General features: G+C 45.1%; 1 protein-coding gene across 1 annotated transcript; it reads left to right on the forward strand.

Annotated features, from left to right (window-relative positions):
- The first annotated feature begins 963 nt into the window (after positions 1–963).
- On the forward strand, positions 964–15,814 carry LOC149278134 (uncharacterized). Its single transcript, XM_089502383.1, has 4 exons — positions 964–1,026; positions 8,585–8,711; positions 8,794–10,631; positions 15,735–15,814. Exons 3-4 carry the CDS (start codon positions 8,804–8,806, stop codon positions 15,812–15,814), a joined length of 1,908 nt encoding a protein of 635 aa, XP_089358509.1. The 5' UTR covers positions 964–1,026; positions 8,585–8,711; positions 8,794–8,803.
- The last annotated feature ends 567 nt before the right edge of the window (positions 15,815–16,381 follow it).

Below are 16,381 nucleotides of genomic sequence, written 5' to 3' on the forward strand. Positions count from 1 at the left end.
GATTGGCTGGGCTATAAATAAATTATTATTATTATTATTATTATGTAATTATTTAAAATAATTATAAACAAGAATTCCTCTTGAGAGCTTGGAAAGCTTTTAATTTTTTAAAAAAATACTCTTATTCGTTTTAAAATGGTAATAACAAATGATCATTAGATACAGGGACGTAGCCAGGATTTTAGGAAGGGGGGGTCCAGACTAAGTGCCACCATTATATTGGGGCTTGAGTGCGGCGGCGCAGCAGCACACACCATTCATTTTTCTAATGGAAGGGGGGGTCCGGACCCCCCTTGGCTACGTCCCTGTTAGATATGTAAAGTGCAATGTTAACAAATTGCCTTTTCTCAAAAGATTTGAAACAAGTAATAGAATTGGAACAGTGTAGATGTGCACATCTACACATACACACCCACGCATAGAATAAAGTGTACAAAGTATAATTGGCAGAGTGTGTGTGTGTGTAAGTTTAGATACACAAATAAGTTTAGATACAGGCCTGTGTATAATTTTATAGAGAGAGAGTATACAATTTAGGTAAGTTTAGTTTAGGATACAGTTTAGGCATAGCTCTGTATAAAATTAAATGTATAATTTCCACTTCAGTCTGTATACAATTTCATATATATATATATATATATACACACACACACACACATGAAATAAAAGGCTCCCTTCCCTCGAAGCAAGGAGCAGCCCCTTAGAGAGACTCTGCCTCTCTACTCTGACTCATTTTAATTTGTGTGCCTCTCAATCGATATGTATTTAAACTAGATCCAGCTCTATACATTCCTATCTCTGTGGGATCTCGGAGGCTCCTCCTCTTCCTCCTAATTCATAGAGCTACGGTTCTCCCATAGAGTCCGAGGACGCTCCTCTCTATGGTAGGCCGCCATTTTAGGACCAGGCGGAAGTGGGCCGTTAGGGCCCCGCCCCCTTTCCCTTTGGGGAGGGGGGCTCCTTGGGGAGTTTCCTCGGCCAAGGACTCGTCTGGCGGAAGTGGGAAGCGGACCCAAAGAGGAGGAAGTGAGTGGGAGGGAAGGAGGGGGCTGATGGGGGGGCTGCTGGTAGTCCTTGATGGTAGACGCGATCCCCCAAAGGCTCTAGGAGGGAGAGGAGCCCTTCGATGACTCCCAGGGATCCTCCTGGACTTCAGCCTCCAGAATCCCCCAGGAGAGGGAATGCTGGGAGTTGTAATCCCCATTGAGAAAAAAGGTAAGTCTGAGGAAGAGCAGAATGGCTCCAGACAGGGGATTCTGGGTGCTGCAGTCCCTCTAAGAGAGGAAGCCTAATGAAGAGGCACTGCTCTTTCATCCAGAATGGCTCCAGACAGGGGGATTCTGGGTGCTCCAGTCCTTCTAAGAGAGGAAGCCTAGTAAAGAGGCACTGCTCCTTCATTCAGATGGCAGCCCCCAAAATTCCCCCTCCACAATCAGAATGGCTCCAGATGGGGATTCTGGGTGGTGCATTCACCCCTGAAAAGAAAGGCACTGTCCCCCCTCTCAGTTCAGCTTCCTCTTGGACTGCAACCCCCAGAATCCCCCCAACATGGCTCCAGACACAGGGATTGTGGCTGCTGCATTCCCCCTCAAAAAGGAAGCAGGCAGAGGAGGCACTTCTCCTCTGCTCAAGGCGGCTGCTTGGACTGCAGCCCCAGAATCCCCTGGGGCCCCCATGGCTCCAAACAGGGATGCTGGGTATTGTATTCCCCTCAGAGCTCCCCCACTCATGGCAGCTTCTTCCTCTTGGACTGCATCCCCCAGAATTCCCTGGGCAGCAAGGCTCCAGACCTCACCTGGCTGCTTGCGGACAGAGCTAGAGGATGGCTTGGGGGCTGCCCTTTTCATTGCTGTGGCTCCTTTCTGGGATCATGGGATTTGGAGCTCAATGGAGGGACTTAGCATTTGCTGCTAGAGATTTCTAGTTGTTCAGGGGACAGGGCCAGAAAATTCTAAAAGGGTTAGAGTTAGGCAAAGAACAGACCCCTGGATTCCATGGGACAGAGGGCCAAGGCAGTTGAACTCAGGCCAAGAGGGGCGAAGGGGGGCTGTGGGGGTGCAGGCCAATTTTGTCCTTTCACTCCCCCCCAGGCCAGAAGATGACAGTCGGCAGGAGGGAGGGGAGGGCTCTTCCTGTCCTTTCACTCCCCTGGGATCCATTTGGTTGCCATATTTTGGACTAAACAAAGTTTCTGGACTTGGTACAGAGGTAGCCCAGTGTTCAGCGCATTGCAGAACTCCAGCCTTGAGGCTTCCACCACATGTGCTGCCACCTAAGTCCTCCATCTCTAGGTAGAGGTGCAGCTGGCATACCAGCCATCCTGGCTCTTGCATCTCTTTGAGCTGTCATTTGGAGCAATGGATCCAGAGCATCCCCAAGCTGGAAAGACAGTCTTTCAGGGGGAGTGAACTGGTAGACACACCTCCAGCCCCAGTTTAGGACTCTTGTCTGGATTCAGTTTCATTTTGTTTTCCTCATGTTGCTGTGGAACAAGGTAGTAAACTGTGGGCTAGGCAATACAGCCATTAGGTGGATTAGTAATTGGTTGACTGGCCAAACCCAAAGGATGCTCAGCAATGGCTCCTCCTCTTCGTCTTGGGGAGAAATGACCAGTGGGCTGTCCAGTGGGGTCCTGTCCTGGGCCCAGGGCTAGTCAACATCTCTATCAACAACTTGCATGAAAGAATAGAGGGCCTGCTTATGACATTTGCAGATGACACCAATTTAGGTGGAGAGCTAAGCTGATAGCCCAGAGGACAGTATCGGAATTCAAAATGACTTTAACAGATCCAAAGGCTGGGCCAAAACGAAGAAGAAGGGATCACGCTGCTCCCCAGCTAAAGACCCACAAAGAACTCCTCTGTTGGGGCCACCTGTTAGCTGAGCTCTGTTTGCTCAGAGATAGTGGCTGCAGCTATTTATTTAGGGGGCATCGAATCCTAGAATCACAGAGTTGGAAGAGACCTCAAGGTCCCCCATGCAGGAACTCACAATCCAAGCACTCAAGTCAGATGGCCATCCAGCCACTGTTTAAAAACAGCCTCCAAAGAAGGAGACTCCCCCCACCCCTCTTTTGAGAGAGTGTGCTCCACTGTCAAACAGCTCTTTCTGTCAGGAAGTTCCTCCTCATGTTGAGCTGGAATCTCTTTTCCTGCAGCTTGCATCCTGCTCCATCTTCAGTATGGTATGCTTTGAAATATTTAAACAAGGCTATCATGCTGCGCTGGTCTATGACCGTAATAAAGTGAACTGAAGGCCATCAAATACCCTCTTAACCTTCTCTTCTCCAGGCTAAACATCCCCAGCTCCCTAAGTCATTCCTCATAGGGCATGGTTTCCAGACCCTTCACCGTTTTAGTCGTCCTCCTTAGGACATGCCTCAGTTTCTCAACATGCTTTTTGAGTTGTGGTGCCCAAAACTGGACACTGGATTATTCCAGGTGGGGCCTGACCAAAGCAGAACACAGAGGCATTATTACTTCCCTTGATCTAGACCAGGGGTGCCCAACTTAGAAGGAGGTAGGGGCCGAAATTAAGGCCTGCTAGGTTGTTGGGGCCGCCGATAGGTTTAGGACAGGGAAATGCAGGACATTTAGGTGACATGTAGGACATTCAAGAAAAATGGAGGACATGACCAAATAGAAGCTGGAAGGATATAAATCCATACTTCTTAGCCATGCTGAAAATGCAGGACATTTTGGAATCCCTCCTCCTGGACAGGAAGGCTGAGATGGGAGACATGTCTAGAAAAAGGAGGGAAAGTCTGGTCATCCCTTCCTTCCTTCGCTTGCTTGCTTCCTCCCTTCCTCCCATCTTTCTTTCTTTAATCCCTCTCTCCCTTCTTTCTTTCTTTCCTCCCTTTATTTTTTTGCTTCTTTCTTTCCTCTTTTCCTCCTTTCTTCCTTTCCCTCCCTCCCTCCCTCCTTTATTTCCTTGCTTCTCTTTCCTCCCTTCCTCCTTTCTTCCTTTCCCTGCTTCCTCCCTCCCTCCCTCTCTTCTTTCTTTCTTTTTTCTTTTCCTCCTCTTACCCTCCCCCATCTTGCTTTCCTTCTTCACTTCTTCACTTCCTTGATTCTTTCTTTCCTCCCTTCTTTCCTTCCTTCCTTCTTCCTTTCTTTCTAGAGGAAGAGGAGAAGGAGGAGGGGGATAGGGAAAGAGATAAGGGCTCCTGTGCACCACATTGTCCTCCTCCTCCTCCTCTGCCAAGTCATTCGCCTTTGAGCAGCCTGGGGGTTTTGCCTTGCTGACTCGGCAGAAGAGGAGGGGGACAACTCGCTGGGCAGGGGTCCTTGTCTCTTTCCCCCATTGATGGGCGGGCAGCCTTGTGAGAAGGAGGAGGGAGGAGGATGGGGGTAAGAGACAAGACAACCCGTCCACCGCATTGTCCTCTTATGCCAAGCTGTTCATCTTTGAGTGGCAAGGCTGCCTGCCCAGTAAAAAACCCAGGCCATGCGAATGACACGGCAGAGAACAACCCTTTCCCCCCTCCTCCTCTGTCGAGTCGCTCACCTTTGAGCAGCCTGGGGGCTTTGCCAGGCGGGCAGCCTTGCAAGGATCCAGAATCCCAGGCTGCTCGCCAAAAGTGTGGTGGCCTCCTCCTCCTCCTCCACCTCCACTCCCATCCACACCCCAGTGAAGACCCTGGGCCCCTTATCTTAATGAGCCAAACCCTTGCCCTCTCTCGCTCTTTTGCTCTCTCACTCCCTGCTCTCTCTCTGCCCTCCTGGCTCTACTCTGCCGCTTGCCCTACAAAAAGCTCCTCCCTCTGGGCCTCACTCCCTTTGGGGTGAGAGGAGCTGTAAGCCTGCCCCCAGCAAAAGCTCTCCTGGGAGGTCTGGGGGAAGAGTCCATTGTTCCCATCTTCCAAAGCCCTGTGTGATCAGGGAGGACTCTGGGAGCCGGGACATCCTCCTCCTCCTGAATATTTGGCCCCGGGCCTCCAGAAATCCTTTGGCGGGCTGCAAGTTGTGCACCCCTGATCTAGACACTCCATTACTATTGGTGCAGCCTGCAATCGCATTGGCCTTTTTAGCTACTGCACCACACTGTTGACTCATGTTCAACTTGTGGTCTATAGGACTCCTAGATCTCGTTCACATGATGTCTTGTGAAGCCAGGTGTCCCTATGTCTATGCATTACATATCACACACACACACCACACACGTTTACATCTTACATTTCTTCCTGTTGAAGTTCATTATTGTTAGTTTTGATAGCTTTCTAATCTATTGAGGTCATTACACTCCGAGGGAGTTTGCTTCACTGTCGAACAGCCCTTACTGTCAGGAAGTTCCTCCTAATGTTGAGGTGGAATCTCTTTTCCTGGGGCTTGCATCCATTGCTCTGGGTCCTAGTCTCTGGAGCAGCAGAAAACAAGCTAGCTCCCTCCTCAATGTGACATCCCTTCAAGTATTTAAACTGGGCTATCGTATCACCTTTTAACCTTCTCTTCTCTAGGCTAAACATTCCCAGCTCTCTCATCATAGGGCATGGTTTCCAGACCCTTCACCATTTTAGTTGCCCTCCTTTGGACATGCTCCAGTTTTTCAACTTCCTTTTTTAATTGTGGTGCCCAGAACTGGACCCAATATTCCAGGTGGGGCCTGACCAGAACAGAATAGAGTGAACTATTACTTCCTTTGATCCTCTCCTCTGTGGCTACTCCTCCTAATTTGGTGTCTGCAAATTTTGTAAATAATAATAATAATAATAATAATAATAATAATAATAATAATATGTATCCCGCCTCTCCCTGTATTGGATTGAGGCGGGTAACAACAAACATAAGAACACCGGTTCCCTATCTCCCTCCCACCTTAAGTATGCTCTCTATTCCTTCATGCCAGGCATTGATGAAGGTGTTGAATAGCCCTGGGCCCAGGACAGAACCCTGTGGGACCCCACTGGTCACTTCTCTCCCGAATGAAGAAGAGGAGCCATAGTTAAGCACCCTTTGGCAGTTGGACAGTGAAGGAAGCAGACAGTTACAAATCCACCGATCACTTTCATTGTCTAGTCCACATTGGCCATAAAATTGTTGGGGACTTTGTCAGAGGCCTTACTAGGAATTGCTACATCCTCAGCATTCCCTTAATCTTGTCCATGTGCTTGGGCGAATTTTTAATTTTTCTTATATAGTCAAGGAGGTGTTGGAGAACAGAGGAGAAGCTGACCTAAGAACGTTGTTGGAGGGGGCTTCTTTAATTTTTCACTTTTTCTTTTCCCTTTTTTCCTTAAGGGGCTTGTGGGGACTTTTCCTCAGAGGAGGTGAGTCAGAGACTTGCCTCTGGAAGGAGCTAGCAGCCAGGAGCTCTCTACATGTGTGGTGGAATCTCCCTCCTTGGAGGTCTTTAAACAGAGGCCGGATGGTCATCTGTCGGGTATGCTTTGATTGAGATTTCCTGCATGGCAGAATGGGGTTGGACTGGATGGCCCTTGGGGTCTTTTCCAACTCTACGATTCTATGAAAGCTGAGCCAAAGTTAACAAAATGAATTCCAAGACAGAGAATTGATGCAGCCTTAAATCTCATTGGCCTTCTTAGCTGCTGCATCACACTGTTGATTCATGTTCAATTTGTGGTCTACTTGGACTCCTAGATCCCTTTCACACATATAGAATCATAGAATCGTAGAGTTGGAAAAGACCCCAAGGGCCATCCAGTCCAACCCCATTCTGCCATGCAGGAAATCTCAATCAAAGTATACCCGACAGATGACCATCCGGCCTCTGTTTAAAGACTTCCAAAGAAGGAGACTCCACTACACTCTGAGGAAGGAGTATGTTCCACTGACGAACAGCCCTTACTATCAGGAAGTTCTTCCTAATGTTGAAGTGGAATCTCTTTTCCTGGAGCTTCCATCCATTGTTCCTGGTCCTATTCTCTGTAGCAGCAGAAAACAAGCTTGTTCTCTCCTCAACATGACATCCCTTCGAATATTTAAACAGGGCTATCATATCAACTCTTAACCTTCTCTTCTCCAGGCTAAACATCCCCAGCTCCCTCAATCATTCCTCATAGGGCATGGGTTCCAGACCCTTCACCATTTTAGTTGCCCTCCTTTGGACATGCTCCAGTTTCTCAATGTCCTTTTTGAATTGTGGTGCCCAGAACTGGACACAATATTCCAGGTGGGGCCTGACCAGAGCAGAATAGAGGGGCACTATTACTTCCCTTCATCTAGACCCTATACCTCTATTGATGCAGCCTAGAATCACATTGGCCTTGTTAGCTGCCGCATCGCACTGTTGACTCATGTTCAACTTGTGGTCTACTTGGACTCCCAGATCCCTTTCACATGTAGTTTCATTCAGCCAGGTGTCACCCATCCTTTATCTGTTCATTTCATTTTTCCACCCTAAGTGCAGTACCTTACATTTCTTTGTGTTGAATTTCATTTTGTTAGCTTTTGGCCCAGCTTTCTAGTCTATTCAGGTCTTTTTGAATCTTGATCCTCTCCTCTGGGGTATTAGCTGCTACTCCTAATTTGGTGTCATCTGCAAATTTGATAAGTATGCCCCCAATTTTGTCTTCCAAGTCATTGATAAAGATGTTGAATAGCACTGGGCCCAGGACAGAGCCCTGTGGGACCCCACTGGTCACTTCTCTCCAGGATGAAAAAGAGCCATTGCTGACCACCCTTTGGCTTTGGCCAGTCAACCAATTACAAATCCATGTAACAGTTGCCTTGTCTAGCCCACGTTTTACAAGCTTGTATGCAAGAATGTCATGGGGAACCCTGTCAAAAGCCTTACTGAAATCAAGATATACTATATCCACAGCATTCCCTTCATCTACCAAGCTGGTCATTTTATCAAAGAAAGACATAAGGTTTGTCTGGCATGACTTCTTTCTCTGAAACCCATGTTGACTTTTTGTGATTATGGCATTGCCTTCTAGATGTTCACAGACTCTCTGTTTAATGATCTGCTCCAGAATCTTTCCTGGTATTGATGTCAGACTAACTGGACGATAATTGTTGGGATCCTCTTTTTCCCCCTTTTTGAAGATGGGGACAATGTTTGCCCTCCTCCAGTCTGATGGCACTTCTTCTGTTTTCCAGGAGTTCTCAAAGATTATTGCCAATGGCTCCGATATTACATTTGCCAGCTCTTTTAATACCCTTGGATGTAGTTTGTCTGGTCCTGGAGAGATATTCCTGTACTATCTCTTTACTTACTCTGTGCTGAACTTCCCCTATTCTGTCCTCTGCTCCATTATCCTCAGGTTGAGCACCAGAAGACTGAGGCACAGTAGGTGTTGTCATAGGACCAAACCCCAGCAGACAACAAGGGCCCACTATACCACCTCTTTGAGGTGAACTTTAATTTCCTCAACACAAGTACATGTAATAGTATTAAGTCAAGTTTTGCTTCCATAGAAGTGTAGATAGTTACATGCCAATATACTGTACAATCTGCCCTCCATATCTAGGGATTCTTTATCCATGGATTCAACCACTTCTGGATTGAAAATCTGAAACAAAATATAAATTCCAAAAAGCAAACTGATATAAGGGACACCATTTTCTTATGCCATTATTTAAAGGGACTTCAGCTCTCATTGTCATTTTCTCCCTTTCAGCTCCTGGTCTCCTTTAAGGAGGTGGCTGTGTATTTTACCAAAGAGGAGTGAAATCCCCCGGACCAGGGCCACAAGGCTGTCTAGAAGAAAGTCAAGATGGAGGATGATGGGAACATAGTCTTGCTGGGTAAGAAGCATTTCCACTTTTAACCAAATGAGATCCTGGGATTCAGTGTTCAACTCCTAATGGGATTTTCTTCTTTCTGAAGCAGGGAATGAATGGTCAGAAGGAGGATTTTGAGGAGCCCTCTGTGGTGCCATTGGAAACTGCATCCGCTGTCTGTGGAGAAACAAGAGTTTAGGAATCAAAGGGGACCGAAAAGGCAAAAGAGAAACCAATCAGAGAATGGGAAGAAGAATGCTTCTGCTTCTCAGGAGGAGGGCATTAGTGAACTCTTGACTCCCCAAGAAACCGAGAAAGGGAAGAGACAGGCCAAGTGTTCTGTCTGTGGAAAATCATTCTGGTCTAAATTTCACTTAAACACACATTGCAGCCTCCACAAAGGACCATCACCATATAAATGTATGGAATGTGGAAAGAGCTTTAAACAGATGCCACATCTACATTCACATCAAAAAACCCACATAGTGGAGAAACCACATAAATGCATGGAGTGTGGAAAGAGCTTCTCTGATAATCAAAGTTTACATTCCCATCAAAAAATGCACGCAGGCGAGAAGCCATATCAGTGCATGGAGTGTGGTAAGAACTTCTCTTGTAGAACAAATTTACATTCACATCAAAGAATCCACATGGGGGAGAAACCAGATAAAGGCATGGAGTGTGGAATGAGCATCAGTCAGAGTGTACATTTACGTTCACCTCAAAGAACACACAGAGGGGAGAAGCGATATACATGCATAGAATGTGGTAAGAGCTTCTCTCATAATCAAAGTTTACATTCACATCAAAGAATCCACACCGGGGAAAAGCCTTATCAGTGCATGGAATGTGGAAAGAGTTTCTTTAGGGGGAGTGCTCTTACTGTACATCTAAGAACCCATACAGGTGAGAAACCATACAAATGCGTGGAATGTGGAAGAAGCTTCATTAGGGGAGATGTTCTTACTGTACATCTAAGAACCCATACGGGGGAGAAACCATACAAATGCACGGAATGTGGAAGGAGCTTCTTTAGGGGGGGTGCTCTTACTGTACATCTAAGAACCCATACAGGTGAGAAACCATACACATGCGTGGAATGTGGAAAGAGCTATTTTAGAGGGGATGCTCTTACTGTACATCAAAGAATCCACACAGGGGAGAAACCATACAAATGTATGGAATGTGGGAAGAGCTTCTTTAGGGGGAATGCTCTTACTACACATTTAAGAACCCATACAGGGGAGAAACCATACAAATGCATGGAATGTGGAAAGAGCTTTGGCTTCCGTGGAAATCTGACTAATCACCAGAAAACCCATACAGGGGAGAAACCATACAAATGCATGGAATGTGGAAGGAGCTTTGGTCTCCGTGGAAATCTGACCAACCACCAGAAAACCCATACAGGGGAGAAACCATACAAATGCATGGAATGTGGAAAGAGCTTCATTAGGGGGGATGCTCTTACTGTACACCAAATATCCCACACTGAGGGAAAACCATATGAATGCATGGAGTGTGGTAAGAACTTCTCTTGTAGAACAAATTTATACTCACATCAAACAGTCCACACAGGGAAGAAGCCATATACATGCATAGACTGTGGAAAAAGCTTCCATGACAATTCACAACTACGTCGACATCAAAAATCCCACACAGGGGAGAAACCTTACAAATGCATGGAATGTGGAAAGAGCTTCATTCGGAGTGAGCAACTTTACTCACATCAAACAATCCACACAGGGAAGAAGCCATATCAGTGCATGGAATGTGGAAAGTGCTTCAGCCTCAGTGGAAATCTCACTAACCACCAGAGAACCCACACGGGGGAAAAACCATTCAAATGCATGGAATGTGGAATGAGCTTCAGTCACAGCGGACATCTACATCGACATCAAAGAACCCACACAGGGGAGAAGCCATATACATGCATAGAATGTGGTAAGAGCTTCTTGTCTAGTCAAAATTTACATTCGCATCAAAGAATCCATACAGGGGAGAAGCCATATCACTGCACAGATTGTGGAAAGAGCTTCAGCCACAGTGCAGCTCTGACTAACCACCAGAGAACCCACACAGGGGAGAAGCCATATATATGCATAGACTGTGGAAAGAGCTTCAATCAGAATTCACATCTACATCGACATAAAAAATCCCACACAGGGGAGAAAACACATAAATGCATGGCATGTGGAAAGAGCTTCTCTCGTAGTCAATATTTATATTCACATCGAAGGACCCACACAGGGAAGAAAACATATATGTCACAAAGGCATTAGTTTAATGCTTTCCTGCTAGAATTTGTTTTGAATGGAGATGGGATTGATAATATATAGGGGATTTAAATTGTGAGGTTGTGCTGTGAGGGTTATAGAGTTGGAAGAGACCGCAAGGGCCATCCAGTCCAACTCCATTCTGCCATGCAGGAAATCCAAATCAAAGCATCCCCAACAGATGGCCATCCAGCCTCCATTTGAAGACCTCCAAGGAAGGAGACTCCACTACACTCCGAGGAAGGAGTGTGTTCCACTGTCGAACAACCCTTACTGTCAGGAAGTTCCTCCTAATGTTCAGGTGGAATCTCTTTTCCTGGAGCTTGCATCCACTGTTCCAGGTCCTGTTCTCTGGAGCAGCAGAAAACAAGTTTGCTCCCTCCTCAATATGACATCCTTTCAAATATTTAAACAGGGCCATCATATCACCGCTTAACCTTCTCTTCTCCAGGCTAAACATCCCCAGCTCTCTGAGTCGCTCTTCATAGGGCAAGGTTTCCAGACCTTTCACCATTTTAGTTGCTCTCCTTTGGACACGCTCCAGTTTCTCAATGTCTTTTTTGAATTGTGGTGCCCAGAACTGGACACAATATTCCAGGTGGGGCCTGACCAGAGCAGAATACAGTGGCACTATTACTTCTCTTGATCTAGACACTATACTTTTATTGATGCAGCCTAAAATTGCATTGGCCTTTTTAGCTGCCACATCGCACTGTTGACTCATGTTCAACATGTGGTCTACTTGGTCTCCTAGATCCCTTTCACATGTACTTTCATTCAGCAATGTGTCTCCCATCCTATATCTGTGCATTTCATTTTTCCGCCCTAAGTGCAGTACCTTACATTTCTCTGTGTTGAATTTTATTTTGTTAGCTTTGGCCCAGCTTTCTAGTCTATTCAGATCATTTTGAATGTTGGTCCTGTCCTCTGGAGTATTAACCATTCCTCCTAATTTGGTGTCATCTGCAAATTTGATAAGTATGCTCCCAATTCTGTCATCCAGGTCACTGATAAAGATGTTGAATAGCACTGGGCCCAGGACAGAGCCCTGTGGGACCCCACTGGTCACTTCTCTCCAGGATGAAAAGGTGCCATTGTTGAGCACCTTTTGGGTTCGGCCGGTCAACCAATTACAGATCCATTTAACAGTTCCTTTGTCTAGCCCACATTTTACAAGCTTGTTTGCAAGAATGTCATGGGAAACCTTGTCAAAGGCCTTACTGAAATCAAGATATACTATATCCACAGCAGACCCTTCATCTACCAAACTGGTAATTTTATCAAAGAAAGAGATCAGATTTGTCTGGCATGACTTCTTTCTCTGAAACCCGTGTTGACTTTTTGTGATTATGGCATTGCCTTCTAGATGTTCACAGACTCTCTGTTTAATGATCTGCTCCAGAATCTTTCCTAGAACTGATGTCAGACTAACTGGATGATAATTGTTGGGATCCTCTTTCTTCCCCTTTTTGAAGATGGGGACAACGTTTGCCCTCCTCCAATCTGCTGGGATCTCTCCTGTTCTCCAGGAGTTTTCAAATATGATTGCCAATGGCTCCGATATTACTTTTGCCAGTTCTTTTAATACCCTTGGATGGAGTTCATCTGGTCCCAGAGACTTAAATTCATTTAGATTAACAAGGTGTTCCTCTACTATCTCTTTACTTATTCTGTGCTGAAATTCCCCTATTCTGTCCTCTGCTCCATTATCCTCAGGTTGAGCCCCTTTGCCTTTTCTGAGAAGACTGAGGCAAAGAAGGTGTTGAGTAACTCTGCCTTTTCTCTGTCTCCTGTTAGCATTTTGCCATCTTCTCCACGCAGTGACCCTACCGTTTCCTTCTTCTTCCTCTTGCTGCGGACATATCCAAAAAAGCCCTTTTTGTTGTCTTTAACCTCTCTAGCAAGCCTGAGTTCATTCTGCGCTTTAGCTTTTCTGACTTTACCCCTACACATGCCTGCTATTTCTTTGAATTCCTTTTTCATGATTTCCCCCTTTTTCCATTTCTTATACATCTTCCGTTTCAAACTCATCTCGGTTGAAAGTTCCTTAGTCATCCATCCTGGTTTCTTGAGACACCTCCTGTTTTTCTTTCTCACTGGAACTGTTTGAAATTGTGCCTTCAGTATCTCCCTTTTGAGAAAGTCCCATCCGTCCTGAACTCCTTTATCTTTTCGTATTTCTGACCATGGAATCGCCCTCAATACTTCTCTAAGTTTACTGAAATCCGCTCTCCTAAAGTCTAGGATGCGTGTCTGACTCTGCCTGGCTTCTCCTTTCCATTGTATAACAAATTCCAGGAGAACATGGTCACTTCCACCTAAGGATCCCACCACTTGCACCCCATTAACCAAGTCATCCTTGTTGGTTAGGATCAGATCCAAAATAGCTGACCCCCTTGTTGCCTCTTCCACCTTTTGGACCATTAAATTGTCTCCGAGGCAAGTGAAGAATTTGCTAGACCTTGTGGATTTGACTGAGTTTGACTTCCAGCAAATATCAGGATAGTTGAAGTCGCCCATCACTACTACATCTCTCTTTTCTGACTGTGTGGTCATCTGTTCTAGAAAGATATCATCCAATTCCTTAGTCTGACTTGGGGGTCTGTAGTAGACTCCCACCATAACATCCTTGTTGTTTCCCTCCCCTTTGATTCTTATCCAGATGCTCTCCACCTGGCTTCCATGATTGATGTCCAGGATCTCTTCACTGGTGTAAATATCTCTGACATATAGTGCTATTCCTCCTCCTTTCCTGTTTGACCTATTTCTCTTGAAAAGGTTATACCCCTCTATTCCTACATTCCAATCATGAGACTCATCCCACCAGGTTTCAGTGATGCCTATTATATCATATTTGCTTTGTTGTACTAGGAGTTCGAGTTCATCTTGCTTATTTCCCATGCTCTGTGCATTAGTGTAGAGACATCGCAGACCAACAGTCCCCTTTACTTGCTGCCTGAGCAAGTTCTTTTGCCTCCCACTGTTGGGTCCTTGCACTGTTTGCCTTGTTTCCTCTATGTCAGTTTGACTATTTTCGCCATCCCTTTCACCTTCCTTAATATTGTCTCCCTTCCCCTCGGAACTCAGTTCAGGGATGATTTCGTTAATGGGGTGCAAGTGGTGGGATCCTTAGCTGGAAGTGACCATATTCTTCTAGGGTTTGTTACACAGTGGAAAGGAGAAGCCAGGCATAGTCAGACACACATCCTAGACTTTAGGAGAGCTAATTTTAGTAAAATCAGAGAATACTGGAGGTGATCCCATGGTCAGGAATACTAAAAGATAAAGGAGTTCAGGAAGGATGGGACTTTCTCAAAAGGGAGATACTGAAGGCACAATTTAAAATAGTTCCAGAGAGGAGGAAAAATGGGAGATGTCTCAAGAAACCAGGATTGATGACTAAGGACCTTTCAACTGAGCTAAGTTTTAAACGGAAGATGTATAAGAAATGGAAAAAGGGAAATCATGCAAAAGGAATTCAAAGAAATAGCAGGTGTGTGTAGGGGTAAAGTCAGAAAAGCTAAAGCGCAGAATGAAATGCTTGCTAGAGAGGTTAAGAACAACAAAAACGGCTTTTTGGATATGTCCGCAGCAAAAGGAAGAAGAAGGAAACGGTAGGGCCACTGTGTGGAGAAGATGGCAAAATGCTAACAGAAGACAGAGAAAAGGCAGAATTACTCAACACCTTCTTTGCCTCAGTCTTCTCAGAAAAGGCAAAGGGTGCTCAACCTGAGGATAATGGAGCAGAGGACAGAATAGGGGAATTTCAGCACAGAATAAGTAAAGAGATAGTAGAGGAATATTTGGTTAAGCTAAATGAATTTAAGTCTCCAGGACCAGATGAACTACATCCAAACTGGATTGGTTTGCCATAGGGCGGTATACAAATAATAATAATAATAATAATAATAATAATAATAATTAGAATTGGCAAACGTAATATCGGAGCCATTGGCAATCATATTTCAGAACTCCTGGAGAACAGGAGAAATCCCAGGAGATTGGAGGAGGGCAAACGTTGTCCCCATCTTCAAAAAGGGGAAGAAAGAGGATCCCAACAATTATCGTCCAGTTAGTCTGACATCAGTTCTAGGAAAGATTCTGGAGTAGATCATTAAACAGAGAGTCTGTGAACATCTAGAAGGGAATGCCTTAATCACAAAAAGTCAACATGGGTTTCAGAGAAAGAAGTCATGCCAGACAAACCTGATTTCTTTTTTTGATAAAATTACCAGCTTGATTGATGAAGGGAATGCTGTGGATATAGTATATCTTGATTTCAGTAAGGCCTTTGACAAGGTTTCCCATGACATTCTTGCAAACAAGCTTGTAAAATGTGGGCTAGACAAAGGAACTGTTAAATGGATCTGTAATTGGTTGACCGGCCGAACCCAAAGGGTGCTCAACAATGGCTCCTTTTCATCCTGGAGAGAAGTAACCAGTGGGGTCCCACAGGGATCTGTCTTGGGCCCAATGCTATTCAATATCTTCATCAATGACCTGGATGACAGAATTGGGGTCATACTTATCAAATTTGCAGATGACACCAAATTAGGAGGAATAGCTAATACTCCAGAGGACAGGATCAACATGTCAGGGATGATGGGAGTTGTTGCTCTTCACCTCTGGCTCGAACTCACCACCTTGTTACGCACCGGTGCTGACCAGTTTTGGCCAGTGGTTAAAGCTTTGCTCTAAAGCAGCAGAGTTACAGAGAATAGGCTGAAGACCCTGACAAACTCTCCAAGCCTTCTCACTCTTGCTTCCACAGAAGTCTTCCCACTTCTTCAGGATCCAGCTGGCTCTTGTATCTTCACCCAAGACACCAGACAACTCAGTAGTCTTGTATAAAAGATCTACTTTATTCTACTATATACAGCTCCAAAACTATCCAACATAACTCCAATAATACCCAACTACTACCCACAAAATACATTGGGATTCATAGCCATTATTATAGTCATTTGGAAAATACCACCCACTCTTGTCAGTTTCCACCCAGTGGGCGTGTACATCCACTCTCATTGGCTCTCTTGGTTCAACCCACAATTAATGATTTCATCATTTCACCTTGTCCACTTAACAATTCTCAGGTGTGTTCAATTATCCACTTTACATTTCTGTCCTTGGCATTTAGGACTTGTTAATTCCTTTACCTTTTACACCTGTGTGGCTTCTAATTGCTTCTGCTGAGTCACCCTGACTCTCACATACATGTTTTATTTCAGTCACTGTATATCCCATGTTGCATTTTCCTTAACAATCCCCTCCGAAATAAAATATTGTATGTGACTTACAATGTCATTCCAACCATTTGTGTTAACCTTTCATGTTTTTCCACTGTTAAAGCTTTTGTAAACAAATCTGCTATGTTATTTTGTGTTTCTATGTACCTCAACTCTATTTCTCCTTTTTGAA

The sequence above is a fragment of the Sceloporus occidentalis genome, unplaced genomic scaffold, assembly GCF_023333645.1.
Source record: "Sceloporus occidentalis isolate IW3139 unplaced genomic scaffold, rSceOcc1.0.p SCAF_201, whole genome shotgun sequence".
In the NCBI taxonomy this organism is placed as follows: Eukaryota; Metazoa; Chordata; class Lepidosauria; order Squamata; family Phrynosomatidae; genus Sceloporus; species Sceloporus occidentalis.

Coding starts and splice junctions, on each gene's coding strand:
- LOC149278134 (XM_089502383.1), top strand. CDS start 8,804: ATGGTCAGAAGGAGGATTTTGAGGAGCCCTCTGTGGTGCCATTGGAAA. Junction 10,632..15,734: donor ATATACATGCATAGAATGTG/GTAAGAGCTTCT, acceptor TTGCTTCCACAG/AAGTCTTCCCACTTCTTCAG.